This window comes from Pseudomyrmex gracilis, unplaced genomic scaffold (assembly GCF_002006095.1).
Source record: "Pseudomyrmex gracilis isolate BER0280 unplaced genomic scaffold, ASM200609v1 scaffold_77, whole genome shotgun sequence".
NCBI classification, from domain to species: Eukaryota; Metazoa; Arthropoda; class Insecta; order Hymenoptera; family Formicidae; genus Pseudomyrmex; species Pseudomyrmex gracilis.
In genome coordinates, this window is record NW_018020661.1 from 251,218 (window position 1) to 276,926 (window position 25,709).

Below are 25,709 nucleotides of genomic sequence, written 5' to 3' on the forward strand. Positions count from 1 at the left end.
TTATTTATAATAAAGGAGTAATTATTGAGTAAAGCGGGCCAATCAGCGCAGACCTTTAGTCACGCGCACGTCAGTGAGCCGCGCGCCTGGTGTTTGTGAGCGCTCAGTGACGTGCGCCTGGCTAAAGATCGGCGCTGATTGGCCTGATTTACTCAATAATTACTCCTTTATTATAAATAATACAAAAAAATGGTTCAGGACTTTTCGACTCAGTTTTATTCCTTCTATCTGCCTACGAGAGATTGTACGGCTATTCTGGGACACCCTGTATATATATATATATATATATTTAAACATAAAGTTTAATAAATATTTCAGAATGGAAAAAAGAGACCGCTATATTATCTCTATTCCTGGTATTTTTATCCCGCACATCCTTATATAATTATCTTTATTATCGCACATGTTATTAGTGTTAAGTTAACACTTAATTTGTAATTTCTCACTTTCTTCTGCATAAAAATTGTAGTATTCTAATTAATCATTCTTTGTTATCTACAAAGGATTTATTAAAACAAAATAAATTCTGAAATACAAGAGAATCTTGTTCCTCGTATTTTTATTTTATTTTTTTATGGTTTAGTTGACACGATATTATCTAGATCTTATCATTGTGGATCATAACGTATTACATAAGCAAGCTTCATCGGTTTTAGTGAAATATTCTAAGGAAAATACTTACGTATACAAAGCATATCTCAAAGCGAATGCTTATGTAAAGAAATTTCTTGCGCCGCGCCGTTGCTTATATCAAATTTACGTAAAACTGCTACACATACGCCGAGAAGCAAAGAATATTGCACAACAAAATCCTTCAGCTTTTGACGTCACAATACTACTACACTTGCATGTATAGAGTAGACAGACAGCTGTACAGCTGTAATTCAACATACAAAGTCGTCGATGCTTGTGTCGTTCAAGTAAAAATTCTTGTCGCCCATGTGTACATTTTCACCGCAGCGTAAAAATAGCAACTTACTCCACAAAGCTTATCACATAATCTAAGTAAACAAATTTGCTGTGAATAGTAAGTAGCTGGAAAATAAATAGGGTGTGATTTTAATCTTTTTTTCGCTCAATTTAAGATTATCTTTTTTCTTAAAATACACCTTTTACTGCATTTTATAACTATAGAGTAACATTTTGTTTTTTAGAGTTATTTTTACACATTTATCGCTTTTAGGAAATTAGCACCTTATTAAAGATATAACTAATTTGATTCGAGGTTTACTTCATTCGAATGCAACAACTTACGAAAGACGGTTCTTTGTCTTGCGATCTTAATTTTAACTTTTTTTTTGAATTAGGAATTGAAATTTCCTTAGCAAAACTGTTGAAGCTACACGGTTACTAAGTAACTCATCAAATTTTACGTAGTGTTTGTTATATACGTCATTAAAGTTATTACAATTTTTTCAAGTCATCAAAATCTTAAGCCACAATTCTAGAATATTGCGAGAGCAAACTCGACGAGTTAAAACTTCATGGCAAACGCTTAGAGAAATAAGATCATATATGACGATAATAAGTAATTTTTCGAACTAGAAAAATACAAACGTTTAAGAAATTACAATCTTATCTTGGGTTAACGTTGGATTTGTTGCGTTTTCAATTTATTGAGGATAAAATATGCTCAGATAATAACATAAAAATATAACTTTCTTGATAGATAACTACAAGTTTTTTTCGGAATGCTACGCGCAAAATAGAAAACATATTATAAATACAAATTTCTTTAACGGTACAAACAGAAAACTGTCGACGCAAAAAAAAAAAACAGACCATAATTTATATGTTCTGTTTAGTTTTTTAAAAAATAACCGGTGGTAATTATAAAACATTGATAAATAGTATACCAATTTATTTGCATTAATTTACATATGTATATGTTTATGTTTAGCCTGAAAAACGAAAGAATATTGTCATGGTATATAAATTGAGTCTTATTTGCATTCTTTTTGCTGCGAAAAGTTAGTCGTACACTGTAGATAACGCAATTTCGGATATATTACTTACGACTATCAAGTATCTTTTATTTTAATATCTTTTATGTATCTATTGTAACAAAATAACAAATACGTTTTATCTAAAATTAATTAGCAGTAATAATGTTGCGCAGTACTGTGATTTTATTCAGCCCTTTACTCCTCCCTTCGTGCTTCTCTGCAATATAATAAACAAATTATTATGTCAAATTATTTTTATATAATTAAGATGTTGTTACAAAACAATGTGTTTTAAAAAAAAATAAATATCAACACAATATTAAATGGCATATTTTATAAATTCCAACATATATTTTATTAATATCTTATTATAGTTGAAATAATGAAACTCACCGCAAGTGGTTCCTTCTCTCTTTGTCCAACAATCTTGCAATGAGAGCGTGCAATAACGCCGTGTTCTAGCGTGCACGTGCAATCCTGTTCGATTTCAACGCTTGTAAGACCTTCGACAATTCTTCTAGCAGTAACTTGCGCGAATTGTCTCTTCTGATTCGGCTTAGCATCCAGCAAGTTGCTAGAAACGAACGCTGCACCTCCATTCTGCAAACAACGTTATATCGCATAATAACAACAAAATGTTCGTGTCACCTTTTATTACGTATTTAGAATAATAACATAAAAAGTTATATTAATAATTTGTAAAACAGGACTAACAATATAATTAGATTATTATTATTGATATTTTGTATTTTATGCTAAAACATTACATCAGGGAATGTTTGTTTCAATATTTTATCTAAATAAAATTGTCTTTATAATGGTCTTACCGCTATAGCAAATTCAGCACAAACATCGGAATTAGGAAGAACTAAGTTGCTTCTAAGCTCAGCGTTTCTGTTCAGTGGTTTTTTCTTGCTGTCGGCTAATACGTATACGCTGTCGCTGTCGTACCCAACAATGTTTTTTTGAACTTTACCGGAAGCTTGAATGTCGCCGGGTTGGTATACAACGTAATAGGTCAAACCTAAATCTCGGTATATTTTTTGTCCAAGTAGAAGCCTCAACTGTTGCAACTGAAAATATTAGAGCCATTCGTTTTTGTCGTAATTGAGGAATTATTGTGTGCTTAACTACATCATTAACTTCAGCAACGATTAATGAAAAATTGCAAACCGATAACATGCAAAATATAATTTAAGAATATTTTAGGCATAAGTTTTAATAGAGGAGAAAAGCTCTCACCGATAGAGGAAGTGGACTTTTCTCGCACGGAGTGGACAAGATTGAAACAACAGCTTTGACTGCACCAGGTCTGTATGGATACTTTACGGCTTCCTCGTAGCTTCCTGTTAGTGACAAAATACCTAATTCCAATTTCAGTCTTTGCACGAGATAATCCACTTTCTTCTCGGTAGTTTTAGCTTCCTATAATCACATAAGCAGTTAGTTTATGTGATAAAAACAATTAAGCATTAAGCCAGTTTATCATGTGCTAAACAATACATTACTTCGAGAGTAACACTTGGTTCTTGTTCCTCAAATTTAATATTCTTTACGTCTCCGACAATGTTAAGATGACCATTATTAGTGTAGTATTGTGGCTTATCCAAGTGATCACCGAAGCCAAGTAAGCTGATGTGAACATCCCTGTTAAAGTGAGACGCGCGTCAGAAATACGATACATAAAAATATCATAAAGTATGATATTGATTGCAATATACGTCTGTGTGTAACACAATTTACAAGAGATACTCTTTTAGAAGTATTTTTCTGATTATAAGATGTGGTAAGTATGTGGTTTACATACGTGATGTCTTGTTGTTTAAATTCCTCTCTCAGGTCAGTTATCAGTGTCGGAATTAAGTCTTTAAATACTTTCTCGTTTTGCTTAGATTCTTCGACCACCAGTAGAATGTCCGCTTGATTCTTCGGGGTTTTAACACTAAAAGTATCATCAACAGCAATCGAGTTCTCACCGACCTTGCAACTCGCTGAAATATATAATGACATTATCAAATCTTTCTATCAAAATAAGCATTGGAATTTTGTACTTATATGTGTGTGTGTTAGATGTACTAAATGTTTTATATAAATTTTTCTGATTCTATAATATTAGCAAGTGTTTTTCTATTATTTTTATTAACATTGTTATTGAAGAAAATTGAATAAATTTTATTGTAATAGCTGCTTTTCTCTTGCGTTTTAACGGTAACTGATTTCATGCAGAGCGGATACTTTGTAAAGTAGTAAAAGTCAACAATTAAACTTACTGCAAGCCGGTGGAATGCTTATTCCCGTAACACTCTTATAATGGCAGGCGGAGCGGTAAGTAATGGCGAACAAACAGGTGGCTTCCGGATTTTCACTGGCAGCAGCATCGCAAGCATCCCGGTAATGAGCTGGATTAACGTAGTTGAAGCAGTTTCTAAAATATCACGCAGAATTTTTATTTTTAGCTTTAAGGCAAAGTGAGAGATACGACGATTGTGTTATTTTCTGTGTATTTATAAAAATTTAAAAATATCTATATAATTTTACTGATACATATAGATAATATAGCGTGTGTGTCTCATTTTTTGTAAAACACACCGCGTTTGTTTGTAAGTAAGTAGTTTGTAAGTACCTATTATTCCGGTAGCGTTAAATCTTAAATTATATCTGAGAGAGAAACATTTGGATTATATATTAATAATAACTGTATTTACTTCAGTGGAGACTTCTCGCCAGAGAATAACTCAGTACAGGCTGGATTACGTTGCTGTTTCTTGTGATCGATCGCGTTCACTGTCGGGCAATCGGGTTTCAGTTTGTATCCGTTGGCAAATTCAGTCTCACTCTCGGTAATCTGTTTCAATTGTAAAAAAGACAGACATTAGAGATCAACACAAACACATTATCAAATCGTATCGTGTGAGATCTCATTGCAAAAATATTCCGCGTAACTCATATGTTATTTCTAAAAGTGAAATATTTTTCATTCCCAGCGTACGTACATTGTAAGAACAGAATTTAGTGTTTTGTTAGCAAATTGAAAACTTTATATCTTAGTTTTATTTCTAAAACGCAAATCACAAAGAATATTAAGAACTGTATATACTACATATCTGACTGAATAGAATTAATTTTTCAAATAGTACCTCTGCGCGAAAGAGAAGTTGCTTATTTTGAACAGTAAAACAACCTCACCCACCTTTCCGGATGGCAACGTATAATCGTCGTATTGCTCATTATTGCCGTCACCGAGCAAACCCCGTAATTTTCCATGATAAAAGCCGGACACGTATACCACGCAAATCGGTGATTGTTTGAGATTGTTGAGACCGCATCTAACCAACACACCGTAGTCCGATTCGATTTGCGCAAGCGGAGGCGACACAGTGGCGTGCAGATTGTTTGTGCTGGCTGGGAACTCGGTTGGTTTATTATTCACTAAAATCTGGAAAGAAGGCAAACAAATATATAGTTGCAAAAAGGAAGCTAAGCATCAACGGACAAAAAAAAAACGGAAAACCGAATAACGAAAATGAGATAAAAAAATTTGTGCTTGCGATGATAATTTTTATTCTTCTCTCGCTCGGGATCCGTTTATAAGAGAAGCGACACGGGAATAATAGAGTTTGACTTGTCAACAAAGTTTGGAGACCCTTGATAAATTAACAAAGTTACAGTTCAATACATTGAATTGCATTATAAGACTCGTATTCAGAATACTGTATGAGCTCAATCCGCGGTTTCTCTCTGTCTTCTTCATTCCCGTTACGATCCTTTCTCGATTCACGTCACACACTCAACGACGCAACTTGTCCGCGTTAAGGAAAACTGGTTAAGAGATAAGAGAAATGAACTTACGCCTGTGCTCTTCAGCGTGATGCTCTCTTTAGGCTCTGTCACGGTTATATCGACGAGCTTGCCTTTGTTGAAGTTGGCGAGAACGGAGAAATTGCCATCCTGCACGTCTTGAGCCAAGACATAGGTACAGTCGCCGGGTATGCCGAAGTGCTTCCCGTCGAACGTGAAGATATGTCCTCCATCGACGACAAAGCCGATTTTGCTGAAGGGAGGTATGATGTCGAGAGGATCAAAATTAGGCCTGTTTAAAATAGAAAGCGTTTTGATATTTGTACAATAGTTGTGCAATTTTTTCTTATTCCTACTTTGACTTTAATATATTTAATAATTCAATAATTTTACACAAATTTTAATTTAAATTAAAATGTAATACAAAAAATCTGTGTTACACGTAACAAAACGCGATAAAATAAAAACAGAAAGATAAGAATACCTGTATGTGTAATAGAGATCCAGAAGTGACGGAAGTTCATTATTACGAATCAGGTTGATAAGAGATATTTTCACCGAAGTGATTGTTGGGAGTGTTGTCAACGCCTCGAACTCTGGAAGATCAGCATCGAACAACTCATCTATAAGTTCGTCCAGAGTGCCGCTGGCTTCTAGAGATTTGATGAAAGACGCAAGAGCATCAGTCGCGCACTCGTAAATCTTCTTCAACTCGCTCGCGTTGTCGACCTGCGTGAGAGCACATTTTGTCATTTTGATAAAAACTTTCAAGTTATTTGATTTGTTTGAAAGATACTCAATCATCAAGTGAATGGCGATTGATTAAAAATGATGTAATTACGACGGAAAACCTACTTTCTCATGTTTTACGTGTTTTATGATGTAGTCGTGTATAGCATTGTACAGCCGTTTCAGTTCTTCAGTCGGCAGCGTGCTCTCTACAATCTTGCTGAGTTCTTCAAAGGAGGCTAGCATACCTTCCGGGATTTGCAAATTTATGATTTCTTTATAATGTTCCTTCGCGTACTCGTAGATCGGCAACGCTTTCAGTTGATTTTTTAGCTGAATGACGAACTCCTCAATGTCTTTCCTGATTTGCGCGATATTATTGACCAGGATCTTAGCGATGTCCTGCACAATCTCGGAAGCCATGATTGCTATTTCCTTCAACTCTTTCTGATGTTCGTTAATTAGATCAAGCAGCGCGTGGACGTAAGCTACGGCAACATTAACGATAGTGTCGAGAATGTTAATACCCGCTTGAACTAGTTTTTCGTAGGATTCTTTCAGTTGTGGGTAAACATTTTCCCACGCATGTTGAATCTGAGAAACTATCTCGGCGTATTCTTTCTGCAATTCAGTTAGTCGTGCGTTTATTTTCTTCAGAGTCTCCGACACGGCTTTGATGATAGTTCCGAAGTGCTTGTTTCTGAAAGAAACAAATACTATCGATATCGCGCACGATAACTAAAAGAGAAAATCTATCTACAGTTGTAATCAATTTAGAGAGAGAAAGAGAGAGAGCTTAGATATTACTACTTTAACTTATTAATAAATGTTTATTAATTAACTTATTAATCTATTAATTTATTAAAGCGGCATATCGAGTAATGTAATAAATGTTAATTATTATATTAATTATTATTCACGCGCAAAACTTTGACGTCAAATTTTATTATATGTATATATATCAAATGTTATTGTCTCTTTTGTAAATTTGCATAATAGTTATATAATTAATTTATAATATAATATCAAACAATAAAAATGGTTAAATTCTTACAAAGTAGCTTGAATGTCCTTGATAGTTTGATCAGCGTGGAGTTCGTCCTTTAATTTGTTCAATTCTCCCTCGTAATAGTCCAAAAGCGGCTTGATATTCGGTTGTGCTTTCTTTAAATGATCTAAGAGATCTTTCAGTTCTTTATCTATCTCGTTAGCTATTTCTCCAGAAACTTCTTTCATTTGCTTCAACAGTTCGACAGCTAATTTGCGATGACGTTCCTAAGTTATGCCGTAAATAAAGTTAATAAAGCAACGCTATATAAACATCGTATATCGCACTCGACTATAGTGTATACTCACGATCGCGTAGATAATATTGTCCTTGTTGTAACCGAAGTTAGGTTTCAGGAACTTCTCGTCATCAAGATGGATTGAAGCGTGGAATAGATTTTTCTTTGCTTTATTTTTGTAAGCGTCTGCGTGAATATCAGCTAATTGTCCGAGCAGAATGCGTCCGTTAGCGGTGATTTTCGAATCGGGATCATCTGAGAATGTTACGCGCGTTAATAATATAAAGAAAAACGCTTAAAATATAACAAATCAATGTTTCACAATTTTTATACTTTTTTGTAGTTAAAAAATTATGTCTTAATAAAATGTTGTAAAATAATTCTTTGTAATTTTTTTAAACATTTTAAATATTTTCAACAGACTCAATTTAAAATAAACTATTAAATATACTTAATAAATTCAAGATTAAATCTTACCTTGCTGGTATTTTGCGAACTTGAAACTATTCATATCCTGAGCTTCGAAATTAATTTTAATGGGTTTGTTGTTAACAACCGAGACTTCAGCATCAACTTTTTGCAGATTTTTCTCCAATTGCAATTGTGCATCTACTCGGAGGAGATCCTTATTCGGACCGGTTGCAAGAAGAAGCAATTTTTTGGTATCTAAAGAGAATAAGGCGCCTACACTTTTTAACTTCTGATTCACGTCTGTATAGGACAGGAAACTGCCGAAACCGACTGTATATTCCGAAATGGCCACGTGTGATTTCAGATCGACTTTGAGTTGTTGTCCACGGCTGTTTATTTCGATCACGCTGGTCAAGTTTCTACCTTTTTTGATATCTAGTTGATGTATTTTCGCCAGCATGCTAATCTTCTGTGTCTTCTTCGCGAACACGTCGATGTCGACGTTCGCGTCCAGCAAGTGCTCGCCACCGTAATGAAGTCTGCCTTTCACTGCCATATCCTGTATAAGAAGTATATTTATGTTATTAATTATGACGCGAACCATCAATTGATAATTTGACAGTTAACAAAACATTTCGAACGCTAAAAATGAAATATGAACTGAACACACGGCAGTAAATTGACAGAGGATGCGTTGCTTTTCTTACAGCAAACAGCTCTCGGTCGAACTCTCGTTGTTCTTTATATTGTGAGAAAATTGAAGGTAAGCTACAGGCTTCGTCGAGGCATTTTATTCTCTAGTTTTATTTCAAAACTTCAAGCTTATTTGCGCAGAAATTGCAAGCAAAATTGAGATGCTGCTTTAGCTGAATTTCATTTTGCTCGAACTTAGTTTGATGTCCTTCCTACGCGTACACGATGTCCTTTCACCTTGTGTATAAATTTAAAAATAAAAATGCAGCTTTGCAAAATACCTTTGATTGAGATGGATATATGAATTTGACTTCTCCGTTGATAGATCCGCTTTCTTTTTCAATATTAATGTCACCATTGGCAACTAGACCACTCTTGTCGGACGGTTTGTTCTTCCTGTCTAAATAAAGGGAAACATCGAGCTTGAATGCTCCAGTTTGCTTTGTCTTCGGTAAATCAAATGTGCTGATAACTGCGAGTTCACGGTTGGGCAGAGTCAAAATAGCACCTACAAAAAGAAAAATATAAAATTTTTAACTTTTTGTTTTTTTCTCATAAAAAATATTAGAAAGTTTTTTTTTTTTTTTAATTAGAGTACACCCACAAGAGAATATGACAATATTATTGGCATTAATTAAATTTATTAACAAAGCTTTCCTACCGCTTTCCTTAGGATGAGCGTAAATCTGGTAAGCATATTGTGATTTGTCCTTCGACGAATGAAGATATAAGTTGGCAGAATGATCAAATTTAGAGTTTCTCATTTCGGTGCTTGTCTTCAATCCGAATTCAGCTGGTACATAGAATTTCTTTAAGTCTACTTCTACTATTGTTTGATGATTCAGATAAGTTTTCTCTGTAACAGAAAAGTAAGTTATACAAAATCCGTTCAAAACAAATAAGGAAAAAAAGATAAGAAAAATTTTTTTAATAACAATTTTATCATAGTGTGTGTGTATATATCTGTCAAGTTTTATACTTAATGATCTAATAATATACAAATTTTATTCAAAGTATATCGTGAAAACATAATGAGCAGTAGTAAAACTATTAATTTGTAAAACTATTTGTTTTACAAATGCTGCAGATTATAAAAATCATTATCAAGTTTTTACTTAGATCATTATGAATCAAAAGAGAGATCAAAATTGTTGTGCAATAGTGGAAAAAACGGAATGAATACACGACGGTTAACGAAAAATCATAGAGTGATCTTAACTATTAACGGTACAATCGGAAACTCGTTATTCTGTCTCATTTATATGCGGGCGTTTCAAGCATATCCGCTTGACCTTAATCGCAAAAATTTTATTTCCGTTAATTCTCAAGGCTCAATAGGCTTCGGCTGTCAAATTGATTCTGAAGAAAAGAAAAAAAAAGAGTGAAGTAAACTTTATCGCGCTATACGTCATCGTGAGAAGGCTAGAAAGGATTAAGACGCGCGTACGTCAGCGGAGCACGCCCTTGCGGCGCGTGACGTCATTCCGCACCAGCGCAACTTATTTTTTTCTTGTATCGCCTTGCACATACCCTCCTACAATCTCACTCGTTGTCAGTGGCGGTCACGCCTGTCTTTCTGCATCGCGATCTTTGCGATCTTGGCAGTGATCTTTTTCTCATCGATGGCTAAAAAAGAGAAAGAGAGAGAACAAAGAAAAGAAAGTAGTGCAGCCGCGAGTTTTATGCGACGGTATGCCGTTACGAACCTACGGCAAGACCCACGCGACGCAGGGATGCAGTTCTAAGGCTCTATTAATAACTAAGGCGAGGCAACGAATTAGGCGCAGATCACGCGAGAATAGAATACTATCGACCGAGATCTAGTTAGGCCCACGAAGCGAGCTAAAAAGGAAGACCTCATCCCTTTGCAAAATCTGATGTGCTTCGTGCATACGTGGCGGTTACGTCGTATTGCGTATTTATACGAAATACATACGCGGTAGATAAACGCAGGGAACAATACAATAGGCGACGTATCATGGTGGCAAGTTAGGCTGAGAAGGAATGTATATTATTCAATAAGAGTGGATTCGCGTATACGGACAAAAATTGATATTTTATCAATTGTATTAGATCAAACACACAAGGATGCTGATTTTGTAGCTAGCTTGAATGATTGTTTCTGACTGATATTAGAGACAATCTAAATCATGATCAAAACATATGCACGTTTATATGGTAAAATTTAAATAAAGATTGTCGTTTAACTTTAAATTATGATTTCAGGAAAATAAAACATAAAAACAACAAAAGACAAAATGTAAAACTGTATAAAAGGTTGAAAGGTTGAGATATTTCAGAGCTGCCGCAAAAGACGTCCCCAGAGCGTGTCGACATTATTTGATAAGAGCTGTAAAACCGATCGTACACACAAGCTATTTCCGTTGCGACGGTTACAATTCTCTTCGAGAGAAATACAGCTGAGAGCTATTTATCGTGAAATTTGACTCACTATCGGTATCGGAACTCGATTGGAACTTGACGTGAGCGCAGTCCTTGCTCTGCTCGCAGTAGCTGTTGGAAAAGAGAATCTCCTTGTTCGAGAGTTTCATCTCGCCCACGATAGCCGCCGGATCGAACTTAGCGTTCACGACGATTATGACGCCGACTTCGCCGTCCTTGTCGTGACTCAATTGCTGGCGAGTATACTTGAAAGAGGAGCTTCTTGTATTCTCACCGATCTTCAGATTGCCGTTTCCTTCGACCGTGATTTTGCCATCCTCTTCGCGTCTCTTATAGTTTGTACTGCAAAAAGAATGCAATCTTTACTTCAAATGAGCTTTTTCCTCTTTTGTCTGTTATATGTCATATTATGTTTTTGTTATTTTGTTGTGGTAGCTGTTTTTACACATTACCTTTAGGAATTTGCAATTTTTTTGGTATCTATTCTTTTTTCAATTAATCCACTTGCTATAATTGAAAGAAATCACTTTAAATTAAAAGTATTGTAATCAAGAATTGCATCTTTTAATCGTTGATATTCAAATGCCATTTTTATCAGATGGTAGCAAATTTTTATGAAGACTTTAGATCGATGATATTCTACATTTCCGACAAAAATGCCATACATACATTCGTACGGAACGAGTTTTAATCTCTTTCTGTATGTTACTTTTTGCAATCGGTCAGGACAATCTCGATGAGACGAATAAAAAGAACTGACAGTTGAAATGTATTCTCGGAAACCGCTTGAATTAATTTTATCGAGCAAATCAATGATGAAATTATACAACGAGGTGAAACGGATAGAGAAAGAATTTTCACAAACATATCTTCGATCTCGCTTGAAAACGACTTCGTGTCCTTTCGCTAATTACGAAAAGACATCTTCATTCTTTGTTTTGTTATCGTGTAGGCGATCGATCTTTTACTTCTTTTATGGATACGCAAGAAGTATATATCCATATCGCATTCGTCAAAAAACATCGTCTATAGAATTACAACGATGCGAATACCGACCTTAACAGAAGCGGCGGAATGTACGAGGTCGTTAATGGAAACCGGGAGATATCAAAGAATCGTAAACTTTCTATTCTCCGACTGCGAGCTTTATTTTCCTCGCGCTCGTAAATTGTTTTTCCTCTTAGTAGCTAATGTAGCTATCATCCATTACGTCCATTAAAGTTAAAATAGCGTGTGTACGAATATCTCGTTTCAAATTGTTGTGTGAGGATAATTTCGTTTTATCATTTTTTACAACGTACCTTCCGGTCACAATGTTCTTGCCGTCGCTGGTGACATTGATGATTATTCGCTTGCCCGTCTTGGCGGTAGGTTTGTTTGCGATTTCGGCCTGAATCTTACGATGCTTCAGCTTGTCGCTGTCCAAATTCACGATGATTACGAAATTGTCGATGCTCTCCAGATTGATGTGTGCATCGGCATTGGCGAAGCTGTACGGTGTCTCAACTTTCCACTCACCTAAAATTAATTAATTTGTCAAAAAATTGCTCATTACCCCAAAAAATTCAATTGCAAACAAAAAAGTGAAAGAGTAAAATAATTTGAAGTTCATTCTTTTTCAAACGAAAATACATACAACGTTCGCTTAAATAAAAAGAAAAGAAAAATTGCAAAGAAGGTAAATATAAAAACATAGTTTTGAGCGTAGAAAATGATCAATAATTAAAGATGTTTTATTCAAATTGATTCAACTTACCAACATATTCTTTATCACCGGTTTTCTCGATTTTCCAGAGCAATTCGGTCTTTCCATTCGGGCAATTTATAAGTATGTGAATCTTCGGAGAGATGTTACTCTGCTGGATTTCACTCATGGCTGTGTATTTTACACCGTCCACTGTGGCAGTCCCGTCGAATTTTCTTGAGCTTCCGTCGATACTTTTCTTTAAAAATAAAAAGAAAATCTCCGATAATACATAATGCTATATTCTACGAACACTCGGTCGGGTATATAAGCATTATTTCGTTTTTGAAACATAAGTAAAATATTAAAAAACAAATAAGTGATGAAAAGAGCAATAAAAGTAATCGGGATTTTCATCGAATTTGGTTAGCCGATATTTGACAAAGATCGGTCAGATGCAAAAGATGAAATTTACGCGGTTGAATAATAAATTATATCGGTTGTATAAGAAAAAGCGTTACCTCATGCTTGAACTCTAAGTCGATATTACGCAGCTTCTCGTACGGAGTGGTAATTTTGGCCTTTAGGTCAATATGCGTCATATCGTAATCAAACGTGAGCGGGTCGATGGTAAGAGTCACCTCTTTGTCACCGTAACTTACAGCCGTATTACGTACAACTTTCATCTTGTTGTCTCGAGGATCATATTTGACGTTGGTACTGAATTTGATGGTCGGGATCTGGAGGATTGTCAAAGCAAGCTTTGCATCGCTGTCGAAAGGCTTGCCGCTATCGGGATCTCCGGAGCCTTTTAAGCTACCTTCAACCTTAATTGTTCTATCATCGTTGTAGGTGAGCGTTGTTGAACCTTGAAAATCGAAAAGACCGTCTTCCGCGTCCTGGTCTAACAGACTGTTTTTGAAGTCAAATTTGACGTTACGCAGCTTTTCGGATGGCAATAACAACTCTACGTTGCCGCTCACCTTGCAAGGCTTGTCGACTTCGTTCCCAGGAACGTAATTTGCGAAACTCTGTGAACAATAACGTAGACTTACGCATTCATCTGATAGAAATTCAACACATTTAAATTCTCAAAAAATGAAAGTATCTATTCCACATACCTTTACTTGAAGGTTCTCGCCCAAGGAAGAAGCAAGTTGGCTAGATATATGCTTATTATCGAGTTCGTCGACTTTGTATTGCAGACTGAAAGGTCGAGTCAATCCTGATAAGTTCATGTCAACGTCAATTAATTTCTTATGACCGTCAGTGTCGCGGAGATATTTGATTTTATGATTATAATTGATGACTTTTCCGCTAGATAAAACAGCCGTATATTCAGTGTTGTCAAGATCGAACGTGAACGACTTTGGATCAAAGTTTACATATTCTATGGCGACCGTGCCTTTTTCTTGTGGACCGTTTTTAGTTTCGTGATCTACTACCTCAGCAACGAACTTGGTATCATATTTGTTGTTCTTATTTTTGACCGAGGAGTGTTGGTGCTTGTAAACTAAATAACGGCCATTTGGTAGAGTGATGTCCCATTCTATGATTTGTTTTCCCTCTTTTAATGTGCCCTCTAATGAACCTTTGCCGTTCAGTTCAAGCTTATGATTTAGCACCTCAATGACGTTCTTCGAGTCGATGGCGTTTTTCTTGATGTCGGTTATGGTAGACACTTTGATACGCTTGCTTGGATCTTTCTCTGCATCATAAAGCAGCTCGAAGTTAGCGTTATGCTGCGAACCGGTTACCACCAAGTCGCCAGTTCCTTTGATTTTTCGATTGATCTTTGGCAAATCAATGTCGAGATGAGCATTACTCTTGTCATTCTGCTTCAAGATTTCTCCCGCGACATTTAAATAATTCTTTACGTTCAACATTAAACTGCCGTAAGGATTCGCGCCTTGTCGCTGTGCTTTGAGCAGAAAGTCGATGTACTTGACGTCATTAACGTTAACGTATGCTCGAGATTGAACGTTTTTTAGGGGACGTTCGATGATCACGTTGCCGAAAGCCTTAACTTTTTTGCCGTTCAAGTTCAAGTCACTATCCACTTCATATTCTATATTTTTATCGCGGTTGCATGTGATCGCGACTTCACCCTCATACTTGCCACCAGGAGTCAACTCTAAATTGTATTTGTATTTGCTCTTATGCGGATCGACAACAAGATGCTTGCATTCCACTTTGATTTTATTCTGCAAGAGTTCGACCTCGAATTCAAGCTCGTAATCGCCCTGCTTGTCTGTGTGTCGCTTGGCATTCAACTCCGAGCCGAATTTGAATTTGTCGTAGGTAATTTCGATATCGCTGTTAACGGAGTTGGGTGTGATCTTACCTTCTAAGTCCGCCTTTAATTTTAAAGTTGGATATGAGATCTTGTTATGTCCGCCTAAGATAAAGTTTACTCCTTTTTGATTAGGTTTAGCGATAAGGTATTGTTTGAGAGTAAATCGATTAATCGTAGATTTCAAATCCGGACCGTGAACAAAAACCAGATTATTCTCGAATTCGTGCTCATTCTTACGGACCTCATACGTGACTTCAAAGCCCATGTTGGGATCTCTCGATGGCAACGCCGAAACGCCGATCGAATAATGCTCGTCACCCAGTTTTTTAGCATTTAACTTCAGATCAACGAAATCTTCTCCGTAATTCAACTTCATGTCTAAGTCGGCGGCGTTGCTCGTGTGCAAAACATAACCATCTAAACCAACGATCTTGTTGCCGTTGCCAACCAAAGCTACCTTATCGAACACGTACTTCTTACCGCCGTCTTGATCGACTACTTCTACAGCACCTTGCATGTTGTATTGCTGGCCACCACCGTGGGATGTCTTCACTCCGCTTTTCGTATCTGCCAGTTTTTCGATATGCTCCGGGATTTTGTATTCCAAAACTGGCTTGAACTTGGGACCATTAGCTAAGAGACCAGCGCGCGCGTAATATTCCTGGTTGTCGTGCAGTACCGTTATCGTAAGCGTATTTTCCTCAGGATTGGATTTGAGTACTGCCTCAGCGGACGCTTTTTTGATGGGTGTATTGAGAGATATTTTAGCAAATTTGTCAGGCTTGGTACCGATTTGGGCACTTAAAGACACGTGTCTATTAGTTTTGCTATTTGGCGTATCCAACAGTATCTCGAGCGATCGAGAATTGTCCGTTTTTTCATGGAAGATTTTCAGATAAATGCTATAGAAGTCTGTGTTATCATTCCTAATACTGAACTTTGTTGGTCCATTTAAGGGGAATAATGCTCTCTTCTGCACCGATTCGATACCGTTGTAAGGGAACTCCAAGTGACCGCAAACAGTTATACCCAATATTGCATTTAATTGCTCGAAGCAGTCTTTGAATACTCTGCCTTTGCTATTAAACTTAGGAGCTTTATATGTGTCACCTTTCGGTCCGGAACTCATCAGCACCTCGCTGCTTACACTAATGATCTTCTCTTTCCTCTTCGGTGCGGAGACCGTTATGTGAACACCGTTACCGTTCATGAATTTTACTGACACATCGGTTGCCGTGTCGTGATGCAATGTGCTGACAACTTTCAGCCCGGACTCTACATCGAATCCCTTAACGACCATGTTGCCGCTTACTCGAATGGCTGCACTGGGTTCCAAACCGATGCTTATGTCGGTATTTTTCGGATCTTTTAAGATAGCCGGAATATCAAGCTTGCCGTATGTTTTTATGTGAATCACGCTGGTTCCAAGCACGCCGACAGACAGCGCCGTACCAAGATTTGTCGGATAAATGAGCTCTGCATCGAGGAACTGTATGCGATTCTGCAAATTGTAATCAAATTTCTTTATCTTTTCAAATCCTTTTTCAATGTGTTCGTATATCTTGTCAATCATACTTTTTGGTGTTAATTGCTCGGGATTTCCGTCGTAAGTTAGATAAGCCAGTTCGACACCAAAGAACTTGATTGATAGGTCCAGGTCGAGCTGCTGATCTACCTCGGTGTTTCTCAGCTTCACGCCTTTAGCAAATTTGTCAATTTCTCCCGGCTTAACTTCGCGCTTGCTACGTAGTTTATTAGTTTTTTTACTGACATACTCTGAGATGTCAATAACCTTGTTCACTCCTTCGTCGACCAAGTCATCCGCGTCATCCAATTCACTCAATAGTCCTTTGGGTCCGAAGTAGTGTTCGATCAATCTATCGAGATTTTCTACGCGCGTGTTGAGCTCTAAGAAATTGAAGGATCTTCCGAATATCTCGGTAGTTAGATTCAGATGCATAGATCGCGGTACGAAACTATTCTGACTATAGATAACATTACTCTCCGTAGAAGAGCCAACGCCGAGGCCACCTACATTGTACGACAGTTCGTTGTTGAAAGAGAATTTGCGGATATCTTCGGGAAACTTTCGTGGTTTGATCAGGCCAAGTTGCTTCTTCGCTTCAGCTTTATTTGGATCAGCAGAAGCTCGCAAGTTACGTAAGTGACTCTGAATGAAAGATCCAACTTGATTGACTGTTTCCTTGTCCAATGTTTTCTTGATATTGCTGGCAACATGAGGGCAGGGACAGGCAACCAAAGACAGATAACTCTTGATTCTGATCTCGCTGTCCTCGCTCTGATCATCCAAAATCTTCAGAAGAATGTTTTTCCATTTCATAGAGCAGCGGGTAGGTAATGCTTCGATAGCAGCTACTCTGACGCGATTGCGCACGTTCTTGTCTTCCGCAATGCCGGCCAGTTTTTGTAACGTGCCGTCATCGAGATAGCGAGCGTTGCCTAATGCCTTCAAAGCTGAGACTATAACGTTTTCTTGGTCTCTGGTCTTTGCCTTTCCATTGCCAACTTTCTCGCGAATTTTATGCACGGCTTGCTTAACCTCGGCTACGTTATCGCAGGGATGTTCTTGGCAAAACTTACCGATTATCTGACCGATTCCGAGATAGCCGAGACGCGATAAGTTCGGCTGATCGAGGAGAGAAGTAACAGCGACTACCGAGGGAAGGTTCACATGATTGACGAAACTCAGACTGGCATAGAACAAAAGAGCCTGCACGCCGCTGAGCTCACGATTCTTCAGCAAGTCCACGATTACTTCCGCGGCCTCGCCACTTCCGGTACGGAACAGACCGTCAAGGAAAATTTTTTTTTCCAAAGCGTTGCTTCTCACTTTTTGATAGACCGCGAGTATGTCGGTTTTGCTGCTGAGACGAAGAATTCTGACGAGTTCGGCAAATTTTTCCGCTGCGTCTTCTTTCACACCGTCGTGCTCTTCGGCACTTGCTGCCTTTACAGCCGCAACAATTCTATCAGCTGACGACTTGGTGACAGGATGCGGCGCTTCAAAGATGATGGATTTCGGCTGGGAAACAGGAGCGTTTGGACTGTCGCCTTTTTTGTTCTTGAGCGTCAAAATGGTCTGCACGATTGTCTTAGCACCGTTCTCCCCGTTGCTCCATGGATTCAGTTTGTAAGTCTCGACCGAGACTGCTTTGGCCAGTACACCATTGTCGAAACGTTGCTCAATCTTTTGGTGCGACGATACCAATGGAGCCGATTGAATGTCAGATGTTTGATCGTAGATCGCGGACACCGGGCCTTCTCTGATGTTTTCGCGATGAGAACAACGAGCCAGATTTCTCTCCTTATGGACAATCAGCGAATCGCCGTTCTTCTTGAATGTAAAGTCAGTCTTGCAACCACCAAACACATCGACCTGGAAATTGACAAACGACGCATGTATAACGCGCGTTATACATATCTTTATGCTAATAAATATGACTCTCAATTTAAGATCAAGTTTATATAGTGGCCAGCTAGCTTAGAAAAATTTAATTTCTACCTCGTGATGAGATGTCGTTCCAGAATCTTGAATGACAGCTGACTGGAACAAGGAGGCAACAGCTCTCTTAATATTAAGAGATTCCTGCGAATCGCCAGGTTCGGCACACACCTCCGTATCGATATGACCATCGTGATAGTTGAATTGCAGCGCATGCTTCTCAACATCTGACAATGATATTGGCTAAAAAAGTAAGTATCGGCTAAATAAATGTAAGCATTATATATTTATAGTTTTGACCTTTTTGATATTGCAAAACAAATATTTATAATTAAATAGACAATAGTTGTTTATTATTAAATATAGAAAATGTTTTTATACAAGTGTAACAGAAAGTTTTACGTACATTTCAACATATGTACATTTTATGACGACACGAGTTTTAAACCACTGCACGTTAATTTTAATTGAGAAAAAAGATTAATCAAAAGTTTATATTATATTAATATATATAAGTTTATATTATATTAATATATATAATATATAATAAGTTTATATTATATTTTACGAAACACCATTTAGAACAGAAGAACTTTTAAATTAAAAAGTTTTTTATATTTTAAGTTTGTGAAAAATATTGAAATTATAGTTCTCTCGTCGCATATTACTCTATAGTTCACATTTCTACTATTTATCTTTTACAAAGTTTTTTAAGAGTATAGATTTGGAAAATCCATGCGCGATATAGAAAAGATAGATATAGCGTACGTACAGCTCCATTAATTTGTACGCCTTTTAATCGGATCTGTCGAATGCAGTCCGGCTTCACTGACAATTCTACGGTACCCTTCAGTTTGAGAGTAGCTTCATCTGCAGTATCAGGAACTGATGTTACAGACGTTCCTTCCAAATCGTATACATATGTCTGTCCTTCTTGATAGGCTTTTCCTCCATTCACTTGAAAGAAACATACGAGAAAATACTTATAAAATTAAACTTAAACACTTAAGTTTACAGTAAAATTTTCTCTGCTTAGACATAAAAAATATTATATGCTTATATTCTCTCTCAATTTGACTATATATATAAATTTTTAATCATTATAATAAACTTAATATTTATATATAAAAAATTTAAATACAAATATACTTACTTCCATGGCAGCCAGCTATACATTTATCTGTAACAAAAGTAGAATCATTATGACGTTTATGTGTTATTTTAGCTATATATATATATATGTATATATATATTTTTAAATACTTTTAATTGTAAAGATTACGACATGTTTTAGATTTATTATTCTATTATAATCATTAAAAAATACACGTAATAACGATAAATATAATTAAATTAAAGAAAATAATAATTTTAATTTTACATATTAACATACTCTTATGCAAATTGTAAAATTGTAGAATTTTATACTACATGAAATCACAAAACGAGAAAATATAAAATTGAAGTAAGAGTATTTGAGATATAAATTTAGTATTTTATTATATATATAAATTGGCAATTTTTTTATTACTTAAAAAAGTTTGCTTTATATGAAAATTTACATTAATGCAACTTTCGAATTGTATTGATAATATGGGCAAAAACAGAAACGACCGGTCATAATCTATTATGCTTTGACGCAGATTAATTCGGAAAAAAATATATTTATGCATCGAGAGTGAACTCGAGGTCGAGCTCTGTGATAACGCACGTTAATCGTGACTTTCTTAACCCTGGACCATGGAACTTCCATTTTTATTCGATACAGCTTGCCAAGTACCCGCATACCAATTTAATAGTACGCCACAATAGTGTCACCTTCTGATATTTAAATTGCTTCGAACAAAGCCGATGACTTTCGCGTAATAGACGCGACTTCGTTAATCAATCGTATATTTTTAGTAATTTAACAGTATATTTTCTTGTATGTTTGACATCACAGAGTTTGTATAAACATAAGTGTGTGTGTGCACAAAAAATATTTAAAAGCTAAAAAATTATTATTATTTAAATTAATTATATAATTTTTAAATTAATTTTAATTAAATATATGTATATGTTAAAGAAATCAGTAAACTTATTACCAAATATTTGATTAATATTTGATATTTATTATAGGAGCTTTAATCTTTGACCGTAAATTTATCTCGCATTTATATTAAAGAAAAAAATACTAGTGATAAAAATTGTATAGTATAAACTGAGCGAAAACATACAGAAGACCGCAGATAAGTATTATTGCATATCGTTTTATTTCTATAGTGATTATGTAATGTTATTAAATGTTAAATAATAAGAATTGTACAATCGAAAAATCATCTTATTAGTGATATTAGTTGTCTATTATTATTTTTGAGAAAAAATATCACTTACTAATATCAATAATATGAAGAAATAACGGATGTTTAAAGTTCACAAACTGAAAACAGATCTATCTTTATATCTGTGTACAGTCTTACTTGTTTTAACAATTTTACATTAAAATTGTATTTCTTAAGACGTTCTTACTAAACAAATTGATCGCAATCGAGTTTGTTTTAAACTTTTTTGCAAATCTAACATATCGCTTACGCGTTAAGTAAACAAGACTATTACAATTTATTATAAGTGGTACATAATCACGTATAATTATAGATTGCACTTTATATAAACGCCGTCGACATAAAAAAGACAGGAAGGATGAAATAGTAAAGCGATTCGAAGAAATAAAGAAAGAATATAAAGAAAAGAGATGAGATGTGACAAAAGTAAAGAGAAGCGTTTCTTCAATAGGGAAAAAGAGGATAATAAACGAATCAAGAAAAAGTAAAAAATATAATATTTTTCTTTTAAAATCAAATGCAAAATATCGTTTTTATTTTTTAAAAAATATACATTATTAACAATGTAACTCGTTGAGATGGAGTTTATGATTATACCAATTATTTTTTAATTGTCGTTAATTTTTGTTATTTCGTAAATAGTATGCAAATCAATATTTATATATTTACATTTTTATTTCAAACTTGAAAACTTATTTAGAAAGTCTCGGAATTTTGTTATAATTTAACAATTGCAACCTTTAACTCTTCACAATGATCGTCCCCTAATGTGCGTGACGCGATTAGAAGTGCTTTGCTCTCATTGTATTGTTTAAAGGTATGCATTACGCTAATTTACTGTAAGCGATCAAGTGCATATTCACTTTCATGTGTCATCTGCTTAGAGACGCTCTTTATGTGTGCGTGTATATCTTTCACGCATTATATTTGACGTCGCGTTTAAACGTCGATTTTTCTCCTCGATGATCCCGTATTCTTTCTGTTCGTATTTTTAACCCGACAATCGCGTCTCTTCATTTCTCGAATACAAGCCGACCATTGTAATTATTTATCACGGAATTTAATGCACTGTCAATAGCTGTTGAGCGACGCAACGCAAGGAGAGATACGCTTAAAAAAAAAAGAGAAAAGGGATTCATGTGAAAAAGTTCATCTCTCTCAGCATTGTTTCTATTGTGTTTCGCGCGGTTGTGTTTCTCGTCGACGAGTCCAAGCAATTCGAAAAAAAAACATATCGCCGACAGAAAGCAACGATTGCAATCGGATTCACTGTTTAATGCCATTTTAAACGAGCCACAATAGACAAGAGAAAAGTCGTCGGTTTACGTTCCCTTTACTTTAAAAACGCGGCGATGAAAGAACGTTTATTACGGCGCAACAACCAGATCGGATCTATTTTACTGGGATGTAGGGACGTCGGATCAATTCACCAAATGTCCGGTCAAACACGGGGGACCTGTAATCGTTTCAATGATACGGACCTCGTTCCAAGAGAGCACCAATAAGTTATGGACGAACTACTACTTGTTACTTCTAGAATATACAAGATATCTTTGCGTTTGTCGCATAAACTTAGTTTCGCGTATTTCTCTTATTTACATATTTTATACTCAAGAGCGTGTACTTTATCGATTCTATCGATATTGAATATCGTGTCTCGTAATTTTGACTCTATTTTCTCTTATTATGATTTATTCGCACAAAATACTGAAATGAATTATTTATGTTTTCATGATTTTATATTCAATGTAAAAAGTACAAGTTGCTTATCGATTTTTTAAAAACATTGAAGGAAAATATAAAGACATGCGTAATAAAGTCCTATAAGCAGAACAGCTTTGAACAAAATTTTTTATATTGTCGAGAATATAAACATAATATCGATTATTAATAAAACATGTTTATACGAACGTGTTTATATCGGACAGAAAATATTTTAAGCTTTTTAACTTAAACACTTTTTTGAAATTCTATTATATATAGTTGTTAATGAAAATCTAATTCGCGTATCCGCTATCGCGTCTCTTTTAACTCTCTCTTATATAATTTAATCGGAAACTAATTTCTCTCATCACATTTCTTCTAGTTTAACAAACAGATATCACAAAGTTTTAATTGCTGATAAGAGAACTTCTATACGCTTTATTTATAAAAACAAAAACAAACAAATAAGAGATAATATAAAAAAAATTATAATTTTGATTTACTGAATGTTTCTGAAATACAATCTAGGAACAGTCGGAAGAACTTAAGATACAGCATGGAAAATAACAAATTAACTACAGGAAAAACAAATAAAAGCATATTAATGAATGAATCATAGTAGCAACAGCAGCAGGGGCAAAAGCGGCAAAAAGAGCAAACGGCCATTCAGAAAATTAACATTTCCCCTCTACTACGAATCAGATTAAAATGCATCTAATGCTAGCTGTCAGTCAATTTTCTCTTATTGCAACAGAATTACGACATTGCAAAACAGTTAAATATTTTTGTGTCTCAAGAGGTAAGAGAGCGGATAAATGTGTGTGATAGCGGATATTCTGTAATCACATTTCTCTCGAAATTCTATTTAAACACTTACGAAAATATCACCTATTTCGACATTCATTCGTGATGATAATTTCTATCCTTGACACCGCAAGTAACCTTATGATATTCAATCCTGACCGCATTGAGCGCGTTGACCCTTTCTATCAACTCGCGCAATAATCTTTAATTTGATAGAAAAATTAAGACTCATCGAAGTCATCCGGTCTTCTCAAAAGCTGTGCTCAAGAAGAACACGCGGTGTGTATCTTTATATTTGATTTAAAACGCAACTAGATACCATTATATATATATATATATATAGCGCGTTTTTGAATATATATAAAACTTATGTAAGTATTATATAAATATACATAGATTAATTCAAGTAAAATTGAATGAGAAAGAAAACTACTAAGTTTTAGTTCAGAAAATACAACTGGTATTTGTAAAGAAAAAAAATAAAAGATAAGAGTTTACGCTACAACTTTTACATACGAAATGTGTCCATTGCGATATCAATAATTCTTGTTTCGACTTCAAAGAATAACTTCGAAAACAATTTCGCATCTTTTGTCAGTTGAATCTAAAAGTTTTTTAGCTTTAGTTTTACTAATTTTACATTACTTTTAATAACTTTTTAAAAAAACTATGTATATGTATAATTAAAATAATGTTATTTCTTGTAGAGCTAGTTGATTGTTGAAGTATAAGTGTTTTAACGTAGGATGATTGTAGAAAATATATTTCTAGATTGTTTCGAGTACTACTCAAGAGTACGACGCTTCGTGTCGTACAAATATTATTGTATGTTTTTGAAGAGAACTTCGTGTTTATGGAAACACGAAGCATTGCTTCAGTCTAATAACTTTTACACTTGCATACGTATAAAAACCGGAATAAATGAACGTGCACGTGTAACGTCATACAGTTTCTGTAGAGGGTAGAACCGGAAGTACCAAAGATACTTTCGCGGAAAGAAACGAGCTCCGAGCGACGAGATGCATTTTCTCTGCTTTACTTACTGCCCGAGGCTTCGGCTGCTAGGAACAGAAGGAGACAGCCGGCGTAGACGGCCGCTCTCGTAAGCCCCATGGCTTCTTTTTCCCGAGTGCGGTAAAACTAACTACTTATCACTACTACTCTTTTGCACAATCAGTGGTGGTATACGATCGGCGGGCCACGGGCAAACACGACAAAAGCGTCCGCGCTTTTCTTTACGCGTGCTTTTATGCTCTCGCTCCCCACCCACGCACAAAAATCTTTCCTATGCGTGTTGTGCGTATCCCGCTTGTACATATGTTCGTCCGCATGAAACAAGGCTCGTCATCGGCTGTTATGCTAGAGATAAAGCGATTTCTCCCGCACAAGAAGTGAGAAAGAAGAATCGCGTTATCATATAATTTTCCGTCGGTAGCCGGTATCTGTAGTAAATAAGCTTCTAAAACGGACGCTGTCACCACCCCTGAAAAGGATACACTTTATCGCGGAAAGGCTGCGACCCGCTTTCATCCGTTTTCTGTTAACATTTGTCTCTCATATTATCATATATCATATATCAGAGATTAAAATAATTTCTCTTGATTTTGTTTTTTCTTGTGAAAAAATAAAATACATAAGTTCTCCGGGATTAAAAAATAGAGATTTCGAGTTTTCGAGAAACACATAATATATCAACAATAGTTTTAAAACCAATATTATTACATGTAACAAGAGTAATTAATTGCATAATTTACGCGTAGTTCTCTGAAAAAAAATTTGATATAAAATAAATATACAATTTTCCTTTGTTGTATCTGATCATGTGGATCTTACACGTACACTTAATATTCAAGGCATTGTATGTGATTTTAACAATACGTCATATCAGGTACTGATACTATTATTCGTTTTCACTCATACTGTATGTTGAAGTGATATGACACGGTAATTGGAGATACTATGATTCACGAGCTTCTAATGTTACTCATATTACTGCTTCAATCAATAAGTAAGATATAATAAAGCTATAATTATATCTGATTTTAAACATTAAGTTAAATATCTAATTTTAAACGTTATCGAATTGAAATTTTTATAAGATATCTTACATCTTTTGTCAAAACAATTTAAATATTAAGGTAACGCATATATAAAGTTGATATTTGTGTCGA

The 25,709-nt window shown here is 35.4% G+C and overlaps 1 protein-coding gene across 1 annotated transcript; it reads right to left on the reverse strand.

The window, feature by feature from the left end:
- Positions 1-1,844: 1,844 nt before the first annotated feature.
- Positions 1,845-24,768, reverse strand: LOC109854991 (apolipophorins). Its single transcript, XM_020428704.1, has 26 exons — positions 24,582-24,768; positions 19,863-19,889; positions 19,482-19,666; positions 18,770-18,952; positions 14,072-18,643; positions 13,472-13,981; positions 13,023-13,209; positions 12,568-12,784; positions 11,316-11,608; positions 9,525-9,719; positions 9,145-9,371; positions 8,237-8,729; positions 7,830-8,014; positions 7,528-7,748; positions 6,600-7,173; positions 6,229-6,473; positions 5,796-6,036; positions 5,137-5,382; positions 4,652-4,791; positions 4,217-4,371; positions 3,754-3,937; positions 3,455-3,593; positions 3,189-3,371; positions 2,774-3,019; positions 2,340-2,546; positions 1,845-2,163 (listed from the first exon to the last, which is right to left on the reverse strand). Exons 1-26 carry the CDS (start codon positions 24,649-24,651, stop codon positions 2,134-2,136), a joined length of 10,155 nt encoding a protein of 3,384 aa, XP_020284293.1. The 5' UTR covers positions 24,652-24,768; the 3' UTR covers positions 1,845-2,133.
- Positions 24,769-25,709: the final 941 nt, after the last annotated feature.

What these genes read in the sequence shown, in the direction of transcription:
- LOC109854991 (XM_020428704.1), bottom strand. Translation starts at nt 24,651, where the DNA reads ATGGGGCTTACGAGAGCGGCCGTCTACGCCGGCTGTCTCCTTCTGTTC. An exon ending in GATCTCTATTACACATACAG is followed by an intron (nt 6,037 to 6,228) that starts GTATTCTTATCT and finishes TATTTTAAACAG; the next exon opens with GCCTAATTTTGATCCTCTCG. An exon ending in AACCAAGTGTTACTCTCGAA is followed by an intron (nt 3,372 to 3,454) that starts GTAATGTATTGT and finishes ATGTGATTATAG; the next exon opens with GAAGCTAAAACTACCGAGAA.